We start from the raw sequence: 21,462 nt of genomic DNA on the forward strand, positions 1-21,462 counted from the left end.
TAAGAGAATGAATTAAAATGCTGATGGATGTAATAACGTGACCAACCCTATAATTTATTGAAAACAGGCTTGCAAATTCTTAAGAATGCAAAGAATGATTACAATCAGACCTGCTTAATGTGAATGCATTGAAAGCAACATGTTTATTCAGCCTGAAATACAGGAGAGTGTGGTTAATAGAGAGTTCTCTGAGGTCCGAGAAACACCAGATCACCTGCCTGTCCCCAATAAGAGAAATTGGAGAAATTTAATGTAGCAAAGATCTGCAATTGCCCATTTATTAAATGTATCTGTATAAACAGCTAGAGCTGTACAATTTCATGTGAAGACAAATATCAATGTATTGAACAGTTTCATGGTCTCTATAATGGCAGGTTGTTAAAAATAGTGATTGCGCTTTAATTCCCCTGGCTGCCGCTGCTACCCCGGGGCTCCAGCAGCAGGGCTTGGGTGGTGATTTAAAGGGTCAGGGGCTCCCAGCCACCACTCCCGCAGCGGAGCCCCGGTCCCTTTAAATTGCTGGCAGAGCCCCTGGGGCTCCCGGCTCCCGCCGCTACCCTGGGGCTCCGGCAGCTGCGCTCGGTCAGCAATTTAAAGGACCTGGGGCTCCGGCCGCTGCTACCGCCCGGGACCCTTTAAATCTCCACTAGCTCCAGCAGTGGAGCTCTGGCGGAGATTTAAAGGGCCTGGGGCAGTACCGGTGGCTGGAGCCTGGGCCCTTAAAATCACCGCCTGAGCTCCACTGCCGGAGCCCTGGGGTAGCGGTGGCGGGGCTTCGGCGGTGATTTAACGGGGCAGCGGCTCCCAGCCGCTGCTACCACAGCAGAGCCCTGGGCCCTTTAAATCACCGCCAGAGCCCTTGGGGTCCCAGCTACCTCTGCTACCAGGGGGCTCCAGAAGCTGGGCTCTGACAGCAATTTAAGGGGCCCAGGGCTCCATCTGCTGCTGGGAGCCCCAGGCCCTTTAAATTGTTGCCTGGGGAAGCTGGTCCGCTATGGCATAGGGTACCAGCTCTTGCTGGTACGCCTTACCAGACCCCACCTGAAAAATGGGAACAATACCACTTCCTTTGTCTGACTGGTCTATTTAGATAGTAAGCTCTTCTGGTCAGGAAGTACCTCTTAAAATGTGTATGTAGTGTGCCTAGCACACCTGAAGTCACTAGGCACAACGGTAAAACAAACAAACTCGTCTCCTTGTCTTCTGTAAGGGGCTTAGTCATTTTAAACAATCAGGGTGTAAAGACATTCTGCTCCTATGACGGATGGTGAAACTCATCCAAGCATTTCAGACACACAAAATTGTTCTTTTATTCACCATACAGGTAACATGAACATCACGGACTATTTCACCAGAATTTCTTATAATGGCTCCTACAAAAACCCGGATTTGGAGACCTTGACTGCAATATTCCAGCACCATATCAGGGCTGTTCCTTTTGAAAACCTCAGCATCCACTGCGGGGAAACCATCGAGTTAGACTTAGAACCAGTTTATGACAAAATAGTGAAGAAGAAACGTGGTGGCTGGTGCATGGAAAACAACCACCTTTTATATTGGGTTCTGAAAACGCTGGGATATGACACCACCATTATAGGAGCAAAAGTTTACAGCCCAGAAGAAAATGCATATAATCATCATATTGATCACCTTCTGCTAAAGGTGGTCCTGGATGGGAAAGCCTACATAGTGGACGGCGGCTTTGGAATGGTCTATCAAATGTGGCAGCCAATGGAGCTGATTTCTGGGAAAGACCAGCCCCAGGTTCCCGGCATCTTTCGCTTCATGGAAGACAATGGGATCTGGTACTTTGAGAAAATCAAAAGGAAGCAATACAATCCCAACCAAACCTTCTCTAATTCCAATAATCTGGAAAAAAATGCATGTAAGAAAGTTTACCTGTTTACCCTTGAGCCACGAGAGATAGAAGATTTCAGGCCCCTGAGTGTGTATCTCCAGACATCTCCAGATTCCCTGCTCGTAAAAAAGTCCATCTGCAGCCTCCAGACCACTGATGGCCTCCGGGCTTTAGTTGGGTGGAAACTCACCAAGGTTAAATACAATTACAAGGAGAACATGGATCTGGTGGAAACCACAACACTTACAGATGAGGAGGTGGAAAAAACACTGAAAGACAAATTCAGAGTAATGCTAGATCATAAACTCATCCCAGTGAACAGCAGCATATTGTCTAGGTTTTAGTTTATTGGCCAGAATATAACTTGATACAGCTACATCAAATAGGTTTCAGAGAACAGCCGTGTTAGTCTGTATCTGCAAAAAGAACAGGAGTACTTGTGGCACCTTAGAGACTAACAAATTTATTAGAGCATAAGGTTTTGTGGGCTACAGCCCACTTCTTCGGATGCATATAGAGTGAAACATACATTGAGGCGATATATACACACATACAGAGAGCATGAACAGGTGGGAGTTGTCTTACCAACTCTGAGAGGCCAATTAATTGGTAAGACAACTCCCACCTGTTCATGCTCTCTGTATGTGTGTATATATATCTCCTCAATGTATGTTTCACTCTATATGCATCCGAAGAAGTGGGATGTAGCCCACGAAACCTTATGCTCTAATAAATTTGTTAGTCTCTAAGGTGCCACAAGTACTCCTGTTCTTTCTACATCAAATAGAATCTCTTTCCCAGGATCCAATTATTGCAAAAAATGAAGGGCTAGGCTTTCACTTTCTGGCTAGCATAGAACAAGGGGTGGCACGTAGCAGTGCTATCCCAGCAAAGAAATTGTGACTCTTGGAGCTACAATTTCTTCCCTGCTTCTCCCCTGGCTTCTGCTGGTAAATTAAGTCTTCCAGGCTTATGCCAGTAGCAGAGTACTTTCCACTCTGTGTGGGCTCCATTGCGCTGGCTGGTACATGGGGTTGGGTTGGGGGTGTGTGGGCTGGAGGCAAGTTTCTGCCCCTTCCCTGCTTCTTTAACCCCATGGAGCTGCCCTTTCCATATGCAGAATGGCAAAGTGAGGTGGCCATGCAAGGAATCCCCTTATGCTTCCTTGCTCCCCTGCACTGCCATGTAGAGCAAAACATACCCAGGCTCTAAAGAAATGCTACATTACAGCTGCAATTTAATATCCAGAGCTGCTAGGACATTCAGCGTTCAGGTTGCCACAGTCACCCTAGGTCTACCCTCTTTTACAATTGCATTAGGAAAAGGGTCTTTCACTATGTAGTCACATAGCTGCACAGCTGTGATATACCGGGATTAATACTTAGGGACTGACTATTTGCAGCTATCAAAATTGCCATGGATGAACACAACTGCAGCACTGGGTGGGAATTTCCTGCCCCATTTGTGGCTCCCCACATAACCTGCAGCATCTCCATAATATAACCATAAAGGGGTAATTCTAGGGAACAATTTTTGAGGCACGGACCACATATTTTTGCATTTATAATCCTGACCCAGCCATGGTCTCTCTGCAACCTACCATCCCCTTGAAATACATATGATTTCTACTCATCATATTATTGCATTTTAATTACTTTTATTCTCCTTCAGGAAGAACTTGGTCATTTCTTTTTAATCAATCTACCAATTGGTCCTACACTCATCACTGAGACTTGGGAAGGGCTGTTATTCTCCTGCCCAAAACAACTAAACATTCATAAAAACTGTTCCATTTGTCATGATTATTTGTACGTTCAGAAATATTTTATGAAGACCAGCCTTGTACAATAAAATATCTGAGGCCCATTTTGTTGTGTGATGTGGGTGGTTGTAGTCATTGTATGCACTGGTTAATAACAGGGGCTGCTGGCTAACAAAATCTTAGTCATACACGTAGTTGATACACTTTTCCCAAGCACAGTGGTTGCATTTTAATTCCCCAAACTGCACGTCAGTTTGAAATCCCAGGCAGGAGAGCACTCTGCCTGGATCTTGGGCTGAGAAGACCTGCACTAGGACACACATGGCAGTGACAAAGTCTGAACTTGGACTGCTTTGGACTCATAAGACTCAGCTGTATCCTTCTGCATTGAGCCAGGGGTGCTTGCTGTCATTTTAACCCCCCAAGGGGTTACAATAGCACCCTGTTTAAGACCCACAGTGGTGACTGAATCCTAATGCCTTCATGGGGGCTGCCACAGACCCGCTCTGCCATCCCTCATCCACCCAAACTGCTCGGATGGCAAAAGAAGTTTCAGGCATTCAAGGAATGCAGGACTGGACTCTGCAATCATCCTTAGTAAAGAATCAGATGGCGCTCTGGTCACTTCAGAGTGGGGAGTCTGTTATACTTAGCCTGTGTAATGACCTGGTCTCAGCTGGGCCATCAGCAGAAGGGCTCAAACCTGGGCACTTCTGGTTCTTTGCATAAGCCTCTACTGCTTGAGCTAGAAGACTTGGCTCTGTAAGCCAGTGCTGCAACAGGCTCATCGCTCTCAGGCCAAGCCACCACTAGAGAGGGACAGAGCCCAACGCTGAGTGTGTGTGTGGGTTACCCTGTGAAAGAATAGTCCCCACTGCCAGCAGTGGGCCTGCTGCCCCGGAGCTCAGCTGCCGTATGAGGGCTCAGCATGCACCTCTTGAACCCATTCCTGAGCCTCTTCCCAGCCCCGCAGAGCCAGTGGGTTCTGACCTGAGGGATGGACTTTGTGCTGCTCCCAAATGACACGTTGTCGCTGACTGAAGGGAAGCTGCTGATGAGAGCCGTGGTCAGCCTTTCCCCCTGAGCTGGAAGCTCACTGGGAAGCAGGTTCTTTCAGGGCATGATCCAATGCCCATTGAAATCAGTGGAAAGACCCACTAAGTTCACTAGGCTTTGGATAAGGCTCAGAGAGAGGGGAGGGATGGAAGGGGAAATGTGTGAGGAGAGGGCAGAGATCTCCCCTGAAATCAACAATGTTCTGCAAGGAAGAAGCAGTTTAAGGCTGTGTTGTGGGAAATGGGTTCCTGTAGGTGTCGGACTGTCAGTACTTACAGTGAGCTTGTCTCTAGTTAGTGCTATCAGTCCCTCACTTTCCTACAACACCCCAAATGGGGAAATTCTCAGCGAGATTTTAAAAAGCAGAAGAATGCTTAGCGGACACTGCTGTCTGATTGCCTGGGGTTTGGCTTGCTCTCCAGTAAAACACTGGGTTCTGACTCTAAGTACGACAGGATCTAACCTGGACAGTGAAATCTGATAAGTGTTGCAATCCGGACAGTTATCTTTGTCTGTTTACAAACATGGAGCTTCCCAGGGGATGCCTGCCTATGTCAGGCAACCTGTTCCCTTGACGATAACGTGGCTTGGACCTGAGCACAGACACATGGTGTGAAAGACCATCCACAGATGGCAATGACAAAGAGCAAAGTATTGAGATGGGGGACAGGTTATGCAGTGGGTTACCATGGAGATCTGTGCCTGAACTTATTTATCTGCACAATCAGCAGTTTAGTGAAATGTTTTGTTGATATTAAATTAGGATGTCGCTGAGCACAGAGAATTAATACAAAAGAATGTAGAAATAGTTGAGGCTTGGGAGGAAAATAGCAAAATGAGATTTAGCTTAGAAAAATTCACACTAATCCTTAGGTGGAAAGCAATATGAGTTATACTCCATGACGGGGGGAATGCTATATAGCAGTAGTTACTCTTTAATTCTTACGTAGCATCCAGAGGCTCCAGTCACTGTTAGAGTCCCGTAACGCTTGACACAGTTCAAACATCCAAGAAGACGCATTCTACATTCTACAAAATCTACTGTAATCCACAAAGAAATGTAGCAGAGACAAAGGATAACAAATTAGACACTAAGCTACTGTAGTAAGATGAGGCCCTGAAACATAAACCCTTATCAGAGGCCCGGTATGAGGCCTAAGGCCTGAACTAAAGTAATGGTCAAGACTTTGCTAACATAAAGCAAAGTTAAGCTATGAGCCAGAGGCAGGCCCTGCTTGCAGAAGCTGGCAACAAAGGGGCTGATGGTTCAAAAATACATTTACCTAAAAGGTACCGGACACTAAAGATAGAAACATATGCCAGGATGATACCAGAACACTCCGATACTTGCACATTACACACATAGATAACAAAGAACAGGCGAAGCCATCCTAAAGACAGGGGCAAAAGGGTACTATGATGGATGGAGTTGTTTTGTTCTAACCAACATGAACAAGGTGAGAGGCAGCACCTTACTGCATGGAGGGGTTGCACCTCAATACGTCAGGAATGATGTGTAACTTGTTTGTACCTGTGTATAAGAATGCATCCCTGGGGCGGTGTCTTTGTCCAGCATAGGGGGCAGTGGAGTGTCCCGCCACTGACTGAGCCGGTCCATTGTCAGGGAGCACATATGTACTAGCAGAACTGTAGACATCTGATCCGGGGAGCTAGAGACTGTTTCGTTTGACAATAAACCTGGCCGGGTGCCTTCGTGCCTTATCGGAGTCTGTGGTTATTGGGGGTTCTCTTGGGGTCTGCTGTGTCAGCGATCTGCGCAGAGCCGGGGCAGCACACAGAGGGAACACACGCACGAAGCCGACAGTTACCAACATTGGACAGAGCAGAGCACCACACCGGTGGCGTCTGACAACAGCTACAATACAAGAATTTGGGTTTGCTGCCCAATCAGCACTAGGGTTTGTGTTTGTGTTCAACAGTGCTAGAATCTTGTCATTCTTGTGACATATCAAATAGTGAAAATCTTCTCAGATCAACTGTTCATGAACTTTCAGCCCTAAATTCCTGACCAACACTTAGCTGCCTAATATCCTGAAAAAAGTACCACCCTCCGATATTATAATGTTATTGAAACAAATAACTCTCCCTGTCCCCGACAGCCAACCAGTAGATTTAGCCACTGAAAAAGACAAAGCAGTGTGTGTTCTAACGAGGAGAGTTAGAATCCTCATTAACTCAGTGCAACTAAAATTTGCTAGCTCACTACAGCTGAACTCCTCCCTCCTCTGGCATTGGTCAGTTACAGAAGAGAGTGAAAGTGACGTGATGAAAGAAGGAGTTTCTCTCAAGAGAAGCTGGAGAACTGTTGTTTATTCCCAAGTTCTTCACTACATAAAGGACTGAAAACCGGGCCAGACGGTTTAGTGCCTAAAGAAGCAAGAGAGTGAAAACTAATACACTTGTGGTTGAACTGTTTTTACAGGTAAGACACCTTTTAAACCCAGAATCTTTGTGGCTGATTTGGTCATAAATGTGCATTCAAATCTGGCCTATGAACAAACACTGCAGGAAACAGCTACACTGCATAAGAACTGAGAGGGAATCTTCAGCCAATTTCAGACTTGACTTCTCTTGTGTCAGTGTAACAGACTTACTGGCTTATTCTCTCAATTATCAGCCCAGCCAGAATACACATTCACATCATCTGACTTGGTTCAGATGCCAGTGTGAAAGGTGACCCAGAAATAACCATGACAGATGGACAGATTCAAACACTTCTGATGTTATGCTTGGTTCTGATAGTTGTAAGCAATAATACATTTTATTTTGTTTTCAAAGCCAACATACTTTCAATACATTTAAAATTAGAGTAGTAACAACACAGTAAGATTTCCCTTAAAGAGGAAAAATCATTTAAAATACTGTTTTTACTTCTACCAGAAAAGAAACAAAAGGAAGTGAAGTTGGATAGCAGTGTTGACAACTCTTGTGATATTTCGTGGTTTTCTTAACAATTTCAAAGCTGGAATCAGGTTATTACTTGATAATCTCAGATCTCATTTAAAAAAATTTTTTTTTTCTAGACCTCCTGGTTGCTGTGAAAAGCTTGAAAATGTAACCCCAAAATGCGCCAGTTCCAGAATGTAAAGAAAAGGAACCCAAATTTACTATTTTTTATAATATCATGATTTTTAAGCCAATCGGGTGATTTTGGGGGGCCTGAGATTTGAACCTTTGGGGTTGACAATACTGGGATAGCTACAATTTAAATTTCTATACATTCTGAACAGCACCAGTTGGGGACATTTCTGACCCTGCCTGTATATTGTTCTAATTGGGAGCAATATTGTTTTATATTTGGGGTATTTTCCCCATTTCTTTCATATGATGGGTTTTTTGAGGGTTTTTCAGTACTGCATACTGATAACTTTATCCAGATTGAATACTTCTTATATCCTTAGTGTGGTAAGTTTTAAATACATGAATCATAGGAGGAAGTCTACCTAGAGAGCAGCGCAATGGGATTTTTATCCCTTGGGTTTAGGACACCTTTATTTTAAGGCACAGAAGGCACCTGAGAATGTTTGAGGCCTCTCAGATCAATCATCTGTGCTCTGACCAGTCATTCTCAATCTGATCCTCAGAGTAGGCTGATGTTTGGTGGTTTTAACTCTTTGGTCCTCTGCGTATAACTATTAGCCTATTTGTCCATATCAAAATCCCTGTTCCCTCCCCAAAGGGCCACCAATCCCCTGGGTTTTCTCCACCAGGTCCTGGCTTCTCTCCTGCATTGCTTACCATGAGCTGTGATCTTGAGTAGTGATCTCTGCCCACCCAGGACATTATATTCTGGGAACAGCCAGCTAGCCTCCGCACCTTGATCTGATCTGCAGCTGTTGCTGGCTGGCTTGTCTTTCATTCCCCCAACAGTGGGAAGGAGAACCTGGTCTCATTGCTGGCCACACTGCCCTTTGTACACCGAAGTTTGGGAGACCCCAAAGTGCGTTGAATTGATGGGTGGCGCATTCCCTAATCCCAGTGCATTTGGGGCTCCCTCTCAGGCCCCAGGGTTTCTAAAAGGCAGGAACAACGGTGCAGACGGAGAGAGCCAGGTCCTGCTGCTGTCAGGTAAAGGGGTTGTAGATCTACTTGCCCATTCCTGACAATTGACTTCCAGGCATAGGGCCTGCTGGTTGCCTCTGAAGATTGTGGGAAGAAACAGTGAGTAGGGAGAATAAGGGCAACCCATCCTCCCTGCTGTATCTCACATTATGTAGTGGGAGGGGAAAAGCCGCGGTGGAGATGATGCTCTGTCACGGTCCTTGATTTCCTTCTTTTGGAAAGTGAGCGTCTCCTTCCTGCTCCTAACACCTCACTTAGACCAGTGAGGCACAAAGCTGGGGAGCTGAGCCACCAGGGATGGTGGTGAGTAAGAGGCAGAAAACGAGCCCCTCCCATTCACCTCTGCTAATGAGAGGAGAATGGAGCTGCCAGGCTCACTGAAAGGCCACAGCACCAGGAGTGCGAATCTGCTTCTAGCTCCTGTCAGCAGTAAGAGCAGGAGACAGTGGGATGTGTGCCTTCTGCCAACGAACATGAATAGCACAGGAAATATTTAACCAAGCAGTGCCTAGAAGGCTGGCCTTGCAGTTAAAGAACTAGATCAGGGCTCAGGAGCACTCGGTGTGGTTTCTGGCTCCCACTATGACCTTGAGTGCGTCCTTTAAACCCAGATCCTCAAAGGTATTTAGGCATCTAACTCCCCCTGAGGTAGGCACCTAAATATCTTTGATAATCTGGGCCACAGTTGTCTCCCTGACTCAATATCCCACCTGAAAAATGGGAACAATACCACTTCCTTTGTCTGACTGGTCTATTTAGATAGTAAGCTCTTCTGGACAGGAAGTACCTCTTAAAATGTGTATGTAGTGTGCCTAGCACACCTGAAGTCACTAGGCACAACGGTAAAACAAACAAACTCGTCTCCTTGTCTTCTGTAAGGGGCTTAGTCATTTTAAACAATCAGGGTGTAAAGAGGTTCTGCTCCTATGATGGCTGGTGACACTCATCCAAGCATTTCAGACACACACAATTGTTTTTTTATTCACCATACAGGTAACATGAACATCACGGACTATTTCACCAGAATTTCTTATAATGGCTCCTACAAAAACCCGGATTTGGAGACCTTGACTGCAATATTCCAGCACCATATCAGGGCTGTTCCTTTTGAAAACCTCAGCATCCACTGCGGGGAAACCATCGAGTTAGACTTAGAACCAGTTTATGACAAAATAGTGAAGAAGAAACGTGGTGGCTGGTGCATGGAAAACAACCACCTTTTATATTGGGTTCTGAAAACGCTGGGATATGACACCACCATTATAGGAGCAAAAGTTTACAGCCCAGAAGAAAATGCATATAATCATCATATTGATCACCTTCTGCTAAAGGTGGTCCTGGATGGGAAAGCCTACATAGTGGACGGCGGCTTTGGAATGGTCTATCAAATGTGGCAGCCAATGGAGCTGATTTCTGGGAAAGACCAGCCCCAGGTTCCCGGCATCTTTCGCTTCATGGAAGACAATGGGATCTGGTACTTTGAGAAAATCAAAAGGAAGCAATACAATCCCAACCAAACCTTCTCTAATTCCAATAATCTGGAAAAAAATGCATGTAAGAAAGTTTACCTGTTTACCCTTGAGCCACGAGAGATAGAAGATTTCAGGCCCCAGAGTGTGTATCTCCAGACATCTCCAGATTCTCTGTTCGTTAAAAAGTCCATCTGCAGCCTCCAGACCAGTGATGGCCTTTGGGCTTTAGTTGGGTGGAAACTCACCAAGGTTAAATACAATTACAAGGAGAACATGGATCTGGTGGAAACCACAACACTTACAGATGAGGAGGTGTTAAAAACAGTGAAAGACAAATTCAGAGTAATGCTAGATCATAAACTCATCCCAGTGAACAGGAGCAGATTGTCTATGGTTTAGTTTCTTGGCCAGAATATAATTTGATACAGCTACATCAAATAGAATCTCTTTCCCAGGATCCAATTATTGCAAAAAATGAAGGGCTAGGCTGTCACTTTCTGGCTAGCATAGAACAAGGGGTGGCACGTAGCAGTGCTATCCCAGCAAAGAAATTGTGACTCTTGGAGCTACAATTTCTTCCCTGCTTCTCTCCTGGCTTCTGCTGGTAAATTAAGTCTTCCAGGCTTATGCCAGTAGCAGAGTACTTTCCACTCTGTGTGGGCTCCATTGCGCTGGCTGGTACATGGGGTTGGGTTGGGGGTGTGTGGGCTGGAGGCAAGTTTCTGCCCCTTCCCTGCTTCTTTAACTCTATGGAGCTGCCCTTTCCATATGCAGAATGGCAAAGTGAGGAGGCCATGCAAGGAATCCCCTTATGCCTCCTTGCTCCCCTGCACTGCCATGTAGAGCAAAACATACCCAGGCTCTAAAGAAATGCTAAATTACAGCTGCAATTTAATATCCAGAGATGCTAGGACATTCAGCGTTCAGGTTGCCACAGTCACCCTAGGTCTACCCTCTTTTGCAATTGCATTAGGAAAAGGGTCTTTCACTATGTAGTCACATAGCTGCACAGCTGTGATATACCGGGATTAATACTTAGGGACTGACTATTTGCAGCTATCAAAATTGCCATGGATGAACACAACTGCAGCACTGGGTGGGAATTTCCTGCCCCTTTTGTGGCTCCCCACATAACCTGCAGCATCTCCATAATATAACCATAAAGGGGCAATTCTAGGGAACAATTTTTGAGGCATGGACCACATATTTTTGCATTTATAATCCTGACCCAGCCATGGTCTCTCTGCAACCCACCGTCCCCTTGAAATGCATATGATTTCTACTCACCATAATGACTTTTACTCTCCTTCAGGAAGAACTTGGTCATTTCTTTTTAATCAATCTACCAATTGGTCCTACACTCATCACTGAGACTTGGGAAGGGCTGTTATTCCCCTGCCCAAAACAACTAAGCATTCTTAAAGACTGTTCTGTTTGTCATGATTATTTGTACGTTCAGAAATATTTTATGAAGACCAGCCTTGTACAATAAAATATCTGAGGCCCATTTTGTTGTGTGATGTGGGTGGTTGTAGTCATTGTATGCACTGGTTAATAACAGGGGCTGCTGGCTAACAAAATCTTAGTCATATACGTAATTGATACATGAGTTAATGGGATTGCTTCCGTATGTGAGGGGCACAGGAAGTGACCCGTGTTCTGTTCTTTTTATTGACCAGCAGCCCAGATTCCTTTTCAGGTAAAAAGTCATTTAATATTCTGGTTGTTGATGATGAATTATTAAAAAGAAGCTTTTGCATTAAAATCAAGCTTAGTATCAGTTTACTATCAGATAGGGCCTCTATCAGGAGATTGTATCCTTTCCTTCAAGGGGAATTGACTCACTCAGCTAATAGGTATTTTTCCATCCATTCATCAGTAGTGTCATTTGAAAGATATGATAGAAATGCTGAGCAGTCACAAAAAATGGGCTCACATCAGTTAAATGTGGTAAAGGAACAGAAACGTGAAGTGTTCCATGTAGACAGAATAACTTCCCACTGCACCATCCGTTGCGACATTCACGTGCCCCCAGACTCTCACATGGCGAATCCAGTCAGCCTGGCTGTGTGATGGTTATTTATAACCGCTCATGCCTTCCCTCTTCCTGCCACAAGAGGAAATGAAATTCTAAAGCATCTAAAGCATACAGTGAATCACCATAGAAACAGGTTCATTGCAGGGTGTCCTGATCTTCAAATGAAATTCTTGCAGAGTCTAGCTAGCAACATGGGTGTCCCATCACACATCATAATATAAGAGACATCAACTCTAGCTATCTTAAGTATATATATCACCCTCATTACTGTCACATCTTTAATGTATTTATCCTTACAAGCATCCCATATCTAGGAAAGCACTATTATCCCCATTTTACAGAGGAGGAACTGAGGTGGGGAGAAGGAGGGATAGCTCAGTGGTTTGAGCATGGGCCTGCTAAACCCAGGGTTGTGAGTTCAATCCTTGAGGGGGCCACGTAGGGATCTGGGGCAAAATCAGTACTTGGTCCTGCTAGTGAAGGCAGGGGGCTGGACTCGACTCGATGACCTTTCAGGGTCCTGTCCAGCTCTGTGAGATCGGTATATCTTCAAAAAAAGAGCGAGCGAGAGACTAAAGCCTAGATCCTCAATGGTATTCAGGATTTCAATGGAAATTAGGAACCTAAATTTCTTTGAGGATCTGGGCCTACGTGACTTGTCCAAGGTCACACAGAGGGGCTGTGGCACAGCAGGGATTTGAAGTCAGGTCTGTTCAGTCTCAGAATAGCATCCTAGTCAATAGGCCACATAGAGAATGGCTGCACTACACCTGGGCCTGAGGGCTACCTGAAAGACTGGGCTGCAGAGTGCTCCTCTCCTCCGGCCCAAATGTAAGTTATTGTGGGCATGTTGGAACTACGGTTTGAACAACACATGGGAAATGTTAGGGTCCCCAAAGAATGGGGGAAATGCAGGCAACACAGACTCAGCACCCCAAACTGGATGGAGCAGTTTGACAGACAGGCCTGATGCTCAGTCCAGAAGTGCTGGAGGAAACTACGAGACCAAATATCCCAGCTATGCATGCAGATAACATGTTACTCACAGAAATACTGACACCTGGTGATTACGTGCTGGCAGAACCCACCTGGTCATCTCAGCTGGCCAAGGGGCACCTGGGAAGTTACACACAGTTACGGAGAATTCACTCAGCAGTACTCACATCACGGCATGCCCCCACCTTGCGGGGACCGCTGCACTTCCATGTCTATGAGGGGTGGGTGGGAAAGGCTTCTTAGGAGTAGGCAGGGTACTCTGGACAGGGTGGGCCAGGACTTCATGCCAGCTCTACACAAGCCAGGGCGGGGGGGGGAAATTTGTGGTGAGCCAGTCCACTAGCTAATGTGGATCCCCACACCTGGGCTGGAGTGATGGCCCAGAAGGGGCTGTTGTGCAGTTCCAGACCCTCCTCTTGTCACAGTACCTAGGTAGTTGCTCCTCCTTCTGAGAGCCTTTTCCAGTCCCCGGAATGCACCCCTTCCAAGTGACAGGCCTGTTCCTCCACCCCTTCTTGGGGCAGGAGTCTGCAGTGCAATCCAACCACTTTCTGACTGGCTCTCTGGGTTATACCTCCCTGGTATACCATGATACCGAGCAGCTCCCCGTGGATGGTGGACGTGACCCTGCCAGAGTTCTCCTTGGGAGCCCATGGTCAGTAACACTATGCAGTGACACCAAACTGCACACAGAGCTGAGAGTAGATTTAAAAAATAACAGAGAGATCTACACAGATATTGTTTTACCTATGCTTGGCACTCCCCATCCAGTCCTGAGGTAGACATGACTAAGCCTTGGTGTCCCTATTCTCTCTGGGTATCACGTTATAGCTAGCTGGCTGTAGGCCCTGGCTCTCAGGACAGTCGGTCTGTCAGCCTCGCTGCTGCTGTATCCCGGCCAGCTGAGCTGACCGTATTCCCACTCCCTCCCTTTCTGCCAGGGCAGCTTTTTAACCCCTGAGGGTCTTTGGAACTCAGTCAGCCCTGGGAAGAGAAAAATATCTTAAGCTGGATGGTTCCAGCATCCATCTTAGGCTGGATGCTTCCCGCTTCTTTCCCCAACGGATGGCCAGGCCCTTGTTGTCTTAACTCCTTTAAGTGGGCACCTCAGAGACTGTCTTATCTGTCTCATTGTTTTACTGTTCCTGGGTTCCTTAACAACCCCCCTTTACAGTCTGTTTTGATTTAACTCTGTGCAATTGGTCAGGCAGCAGTATAAACCTGAATGAGGAAATCAAATCAGACATAAGATTTCTACACGGTCATACAGATATTTCCAGTGTGTCATAACCCTGCAAAAACAGCTTTAGCAGCGGGAACCAAAAGGACCAATCTCTTAGGGTATATCCACAGCCACAAGGTGTGATGGCAGCTCAGGCAAACATGCCCATGCTGAAATCCAGCCGTGAAGCCATGGCATGCCATGCCTCCAGAACCTAAGCTAGCTAGATTAAAACTGAGCTGCAATCACACTCCAGGACTGCAACACAGACATACCCTTAGTTGACTCTTCCTCCAGTCACTCTCCCTGCGACCTGTGGCCTGTTACACAGCTAAACACTTCTCCGTCAACTGTTTCGGTGCACACTGTTCCGGACTTATTGCTCAGAGAGGAGTTGATAAGATCACTGGGCCAAGCCTGGGTCATTCAACAAACCCACACTCTCACATGTCAACGGTTTGGTCTTTTCTTAATGTTATCTCAGCTGTTGGAGTCTTAAAGGCAGAGCAGCCATATGGGCTCAGATAATTCAGGGTATGCTGTCTACACTGTCCACAGCAGTGAATCCCTGAGCCCAGGGCGACGGACGCGGGCTTACGCTAGGTGCTGAAAAGAGCTGTGTAGACATTGAGGCTTGGGCTGGAGCGCCGAAGTTGAAGTCCACCCCCATCCCTAGGCTTCAGAGCCTGAGCGCCAGTCCGAGGTGCAACATAAAAGCACAGTCTCTTACAGCTATCGTTAATGCTGTAGCAGGAGCCCGAGTCTGTCGAGTTGGCCTGGGAGGCTTGCTGCCATGGGCTGTGTAGATGTACCCTCAGGGGCTGGCTGGGAATAGAACCCCCCCTCCACTGAATGAAGAACAAAGGCACCTCCAGGGCTTGATATAGGGATACAAGAACTCCTCACCACTACACTACCAGTTCAAAAGTTGCTCAGCCTGTCTGCAGATCAGTGACTTTAGTGGAATGAATTGGTAGCTCTCCATCTCAGTCTGGGCAGGTGTCTTCCATGCAAACACCACCATCACAGTCATGGGGGCTTGTAGAGTACTGAGCAGGGGGGCCAAGGACGGGAAGTCCATAGAGACAGAACTGCTCTGATTGATTGTCCCTGGAGGGCAGGTTTGCGGGGGCACTTTGGAACATTGCACAAGGAAAATTTACCCTGGTGATGCCTGTGCCGTATTCGCTCTTTGGATTGCTAGAGAGCTTCTGTCTTCAAAAGAAACGGTGATCCAATGTGCAAAGCTGAAGGTTTAAACTTATTTAGATTGTGAGCCTTTTGTTCTGTGTTTGACCAGCACCTAGCACAAGGGGGTCGTAGGCCATGACTAGGGGTCCTAGGAGCTATGACAGTACAAATAAACAAAATTATGATTATTAATAATAATGTATAACACAAAAGAGGACACTACCCCTCTTTCCCTAAATGGCTCTGCCAGAGAGTGAAACACTCAGTTCTGGTATATGGTGAAAAGGGGTCTGCACCTTTAAGAGCAGGAGTTTCCAATGCAAATATTTTCAGGGAACTTTGGAGAGAGCCAGAAGAGAAAGCCTGACACTTGCTAGTTTACAGGAGATTGCCTAGGTGCCTTATTCTTAACTTAATCTGTTAGATACATTCAATGGCGTACAGAAATGACTTTTTTTTTGTGGCTGCAGCATTCCAGTGCTTGCACCTACTTCTGCTATTCACATTGGAGAAGTTTAAGTTTTAAAAATAAACCAGTGAACTGTGTTGCAAGGCAGCAGCCAGACTTTTCTAAGTAAAAGTATCAAGTTTATGTGTTTTTAAGCTAAAACGTTTGAGACTTAAACTAAGCATGTCCAATGGCAGTGGATACAAATCAGCTCCAATCTCAGATGCAATGCAACTTTACATCAAATGAACAGTTTAGTTGCATGCAAGAGACTCATACTTCACAAGTTTTTCATGAATGTTAGCAGTGAGGAATTATTTCTTGCTATTCATTCTAATTATGAGAAGATACAGATATTCCCAGGGCAGTTCGCAGAGAGAGACAGAGTTAATGTGTGAATCTTGCTAGCTGATCCCATGAATGCTGAATGAAATCCTGCTGCCGTGGGAACAAAAATAAATGAGTCAGATTAGGTTCAGGGCCTATATTTTTGGCAATCCAGGTTTGGAATAGAGACTGGTAACACACAGACTACCTAGTATACCAGGGCTTGCTCTCATTTCAGTATTATCACTAGTGCAGTGAGAGCAGTTGCACAGAGCAATCCAGCCTGTCACAAGAAGGGACACTTGCTCTAGGAAATTTAAAATGAAAGGCACATAGCTTGTATGATTTCCGCCTGTCTACATTCATGAAGCCAATGATTTTATACCAGAGACACAAACACTCACATGGCCTAATTGAGACCACACCCATTATGCTAGGTACTGTACATATACCCAGTGAGGGACTGTTCCAACCTTGGAGAGTTTACAATCTAGATAGACAGAGGCAAAGAAATGGTGGAAAGGGAAATGGAGGCACAGAGGGGTGATGTGACTTGCCCAAGGTCACACGCATTGTCAGTAGCAGAGCCAGAAATAGAATCCAGGTCTCCTGACTCCCAATCCAGTGCCCTAGCCAATAACCTGCAAAGTAGCTCATTAACTGGCTGGCATAGCGAGCCCTTGTGTTTGGCAAGATTGTGTAGGTGTGTGGCCAATGCGGGCTGCTGGAAGCGGCGGCTAATATGTCCCTTGGCCCGCGCCATTTCCAGCAGCTCCCATTGGCCCAGAGCAGCGATCCGCGGTCACTGGGAGCCGCGATTGGCCGGACCGGCAAACCTGCCCGGCCCGCCAGGGGCTTTCCCTACGCAAGCGGCGACCCCTGTTTGAGAAACCCTGATCTAGCTCCTTCCTTCCTTGCAACTGGGCCAATGGCACTATGGCTAACGGCTCTGGGATGAGTGACAACATATGAAGGTAACCTGCAGGGCCTAAGTCCAATACTATTGACTAAGAGGTAGAATCAAATCTCTTCCCCAAAGCTGCCTCTGATCCAACAGGGAACTTATAGCTTCTTGAACAAAGTAAAACTCAAGTAGGTGCCACACATTAAAAAAATAATTCAGGCCCATCAGGCCAAGCAGATTTACCAGGTTCTGTCTGGAACAGCTTGGCCTATTAATAGTGACTGGACATTCCTATCCAGAGATGAATATTGGACCACAAATCTGAACAGAAATAACAGACTCTCTGCAGAGTCCTACAGCATCCTGGGGACTGACTGTGAGGAGACGATGCTGCAGCTCTGGATAGCTGAGGAGGCTGTGGCAGAGTGCCCCCCTCCTCAAACAAAGGGCGGGAGAGGAAGGGGGGCAATGCAGGAAGTGGTGTCAAAGAGGCGTTGCCACATTTTTTGTGGTCACTTTGGCTATTCTGAGGTGATAATTTCCCCCCCTCTCCTGCCCCTCAATGGGGAACTTTTTTCTCTATTATATTACATTTCCCTCTGTTGTTTCATCATAGAGCCTGATTCTGACCTCATACCAGTGTAAATCAGGAGTTACTTCACTGAAATTTGGAGTTACACTGCTGGGAAACCTATAGCTGATGACAGGCTGGTACAGGCTATAGATGAAGAGGCCTGTTAGGTCATCTGGTCTACTTTCCTGCCAAGATAGCATTATTCCCAATTGTACACCTGGAGTGAGATTTTCAAAAGTGCTCAGCATTAGCCTAACTCCGCTCCTCTGGGAGTGCATGGAGAAGCTCCCACTGACTTCCATGGCAGCAATGCCAATGTTGAGACTTTTGAAAATCCCACTCATCTCTCGATTTAGATTAATACAAGTTTAGTAGCTTTTAAATATACCCAGGGATGTAGTTTCAACTATTTCACTTGGAAGACTATTCCATAGTCTGAGACATCTCACTCTCCGGAGGTTTGTCCTGCTAAGGGTAAATTTTCCATATATTAATGTATATTCCTGCTAGTTAATGCCCCTGTCCGCAACCTTTCTTATGCTGAATCGTTCCTTTCCCTCCTCAGTGCTGACAACCTTCAGGTACTCGTGGGCTGCTCCCTGTTCATTGCTGCTGAGGCAAACAGTCCATATTTAACGCTCCTAATCTTTCCTCAATAGTCAGTTCTCCCAACCCTCTCCTTTGTGTTGCTCTTCTCTGGGTTTTCTCCACTCAGTCAATGTCTTTTGAGTAACAAGCGGTGCTTCTCTCTCCCTGCCGTTAGCTCCAAAAGGCATGATACCATTTGCAAGCACTCACTGACAATAGTAAATTTGCTGGAACAATGTGCCAACACATAATCTGTCATTAGATCACATTCTAGCCCATTCGGGCTCCAGTAATGTGATAGGCTTCAGCATTAATCTCACTGCACAACGTGCATGCAGTGTAGCTGGAGAAATGCAGTTTTGCAAGACAGGCTAATAATACATGTGGAAAGCCAACCAATCCATTTTATATTTCTTTAAGCAATACAGCATTTTACTGTTCAGAAACATTTTGTTCTATGCAGTACAAATCAGTCCCGAGTGTGTATTCAGGTACAGGGCTGTTTCATACACGAACACGGCAGTCTCACACAGTGTAGGTGTGACAATATACTCAACAAAACGTCAGCCAAGTACTATAAAACTCCTACTGGATTTCAGAACTGCAGGAACACAGCTCTGAGTTGTTGATTCTGTGTATGAAATTTGGTTATAATTCACACAGTGCAGTTAGTGTAATGGACACAGCTGGGAGGTGTTTACTTTCCCCTTATTCTAATCAACAGATTCTTGGCAAGTTTTTCTGGAAGAGAAAAGAACTCTCTTTTCTAAGGTGACCACAGCTCTTACTGAAAGTCAAATAATCCATAACAGATTGTTGAATGGCTCTGGAAAAAATCAAGTCACAGACAAATGTTAAATTAAATCTAAAAAAGTGGAAACAACACAAATCCATTTAGAGTTCGGCTGAGTGAAGGGATCAGTAATGTAATCCAGAGACTAAATATTATTATTTTTATTGCAATAGCACCTAGGAGCCCCAGTTACGGACCAGGACTCTATTGAGTCAGGCATGGTACAAAAACAATAAAGATGGTCCTTACTTATAGAAGTTTGCTGAGAAGGTGATGCACAATTCTCATCAGCTCCTAACCTTATCTCGATTTTGAGAATGCCTTGTAAATACATATTTCTAAAACAGGTGATACCCACCAATCTAGTGTTTCAGTCTTGTTCTTATCTCCTGCATGGACTTAGCTTTCTTTCAAAACACTAGAGTCAAGGGTAAGGGGGAAGTTTGCAGGTCAGGCAACCTGCGTTACAAAAACAGGGGTGAATCCCTTGAGATCAGCACAACTATAACAAGTGTTTCACTCTCTTCATGCAGGAAAAATGAACATCAGAGAATATTTCACAATATTCCTACAAAAAAGTGGACTTGGAAACCTTAATTGCAATTTTTCAGCACTACATTCAAGCTGTTCCATTCGAAAAACTCAACATACGCTGTGGAGAAATCATCGAGTTGGATGTAGAACCTATTTACAAGAAGACTGTGAGCAAGAAATGTGGCGGATGGTGCATGGAAAATAATCAGCTTTTGTTTTGGGTCTTTCAGGGTTGACTCTATCCTTGGAGGAAACACTCACGATCTAACAGAACAAATATATACTCCTCACATGAATCGTATTCGACTGAAGGTGGCTTTTGGTTGCAAATCCTATATAGTTGATGGTGGCTTTGGTGCTAGGTGTCAAATGTGACAACAAATGATGCTTTCTGGGAAGGACTAGCCTAAGACTCCTGTCAACTTTCGCTTCACAGAAGACAGTGGGATCTAGTAGTTTGAGAAAATCCAAAGGAAGCAATACAATCCCAACCAAAGCTTCTCTAACTCTGATAATCTGGAAGCAAAAGAGGTCAGGAAAATATATTCATTCACTCTCAAGCCATAGACTATGAATTATTTTCAACAGCTAAACATGTACACTCAGGCATCTCCAGATTCTCTGTTTAGAAAGCCGCCTCTAGATCACTGATGGGTTAAAAGCCTGGGACCTCACATGGAAGTCAAAACCAACCGCTTATGAGGAAGACTGATGAGCAGGATGGCCTCTCGTTGTCCACCCCGTAGAGGAGGAAGGTGACCCCGGCTCATGGGAGTCACTGGTGGACAAGGTGAACGGAAAAGACGTCGCTCAGGTAAATGAACGATTAAGAAGTGACAGTCGAGGATGGGGTTAGGAACTGACCTAGGGTTGCGTAAATCTAAAAAAAGACAGTGGGGGCTTAGAGTTGTTTCTTTTCTGAAAATCTCTCAACTGCTCAACAATGCCTTTCTAGAGGACACGGAGGCCCTGGCCCTGGCCATTTCCGAGTCTGCCTAAACAGAGCTGCTTGCTTTCTCTTCAGAGACTGATAGAGTGATTGCTACAGATATAAGTACCACACAGAGTTTTCTAAGCAAGCCTACTTTAGTCTGAAGGTAAAGAGCATTACAGAGAGAACATACAAAAACAATAAAAGAACCTTCGCGCATGCCAAGAAGCTTACCAGAGTTCATCCCAACTCTAACATGGGTGCTGACAGGATAAGTCCTTGAACTCCCCCACCCTAGGCGCAGCCTCGTGGTTACAAGTTCATCACAGCTTTAGCTCAGAACACCACCCAGTCTTATGGCCTCAGTCCTTCCAATCCTCCCCTAAAGATTGGGGTACTCTGTGGACCAGGAGTCCTGTCCATTTGACCTGTCAGGAAGAAAGCCCTGAGTCAAGTTAAATCCTAGGCTTTTACATCATAATATTTTCTCTCTGTTGGTCTCTGGAGTATTCAGAGTATATGCATTTTTCCTTGGGGTAGGGGAAGAGGCTTCAAAGGCTGATAATGGGGGATGTTCATTGGCATTCCCCCTCCCCGTCAGAGAAGGTATATACAATACTACACCACCACATACACAGTCACATTTTAATACAATGTACCCCACAGGTGCTAATTCAGTAAAATT

The 21,462-nt window shown here is 45.6% G+C and overlaps 2 protein-coding genes and 1 pseudogene across 8 annotated transcripts in view; all 3 read left to right on the top strand.

Moving 5' to 3' along the window:
* Positions 1–2,339, top strand: part of LOC112059549 (arylamine N-acetyltransferase, pineal gland isozyme NAT-3-like) — a 52,038-nt gene extending 49,699 nt beyond the window's left edge. For all 7 annotated transcript variants that reach the window (XM_065567269.1, XM_065567271.1, XM_065567270.1 and 4 more), the window contains one exon: positions 1,325–2,339. In XM_065567269.1, coding sequence (XP_065423341.1) covers positions 1,325–2,202 — 878 coding nt within the window. In that variant the 3' untranslated portion in view covers positions 2,203–2,339. The remainder of the gene's footprint in view (positions 1–1,324) is intronic.
* A 4,641-nt stretch (positions 2,340–6,980) lies between these two features.
* On the top strand, positions 6,981–11,738 carry LOC135975634 (arylamine N-acetyltransferase, pineal gland isozyme NAT-3-like). The gene is made up of 2 exons (XM_065567275.1): positions 6,981–7,119; positions 9,753–11,738. Exon 2 carries the CDS (start codon positions 9,758–9,760, stop codon positions 10,628–10,630), a length of 873 nt encoding a protein of 290 aa, XP_065423347.1. The 5' UTR covers positions 6,981–7,119; positions 9,753–9,757; the 3' UTR covers positions 10,631–11,738.
* Positions 11,739–19,714: 7,976 nt separating this feature from the next.
* LOC135975635 (arylamine N-acetyltransferase, pineal gland isozyme NAT-10-like) lies at positions 19,715–20,555 on the top strand (annotated as a pseudogene).
* The last annotated feature ends 907 nt before the right edge of the window (positions 20,556–21,462 follow it).

This window comes from Chrysemys picta, chromosome 14 (genome assembly GCF_011386835.1).
Source record: "Chrysemys picta bellii isolate R12L10 chromosome 14, ASM1138683v2, whole genome shotgun sequence".
NCBI classification, from domain to species: Eukaryota; Metazoa; Chordata; order Testudines; family Emydidae; genus Chrysemys; species Chrysemys picta.

What these genes read in the sequence shown, in the direction of transcription:
- LOC135975634 (XM_065567275.1), top strand. Translation starts at nt 9,758, where the DNA reads ATGAACATCACGGACTATTTCACCAGAATTTCTTATAATGGCTCCTAC.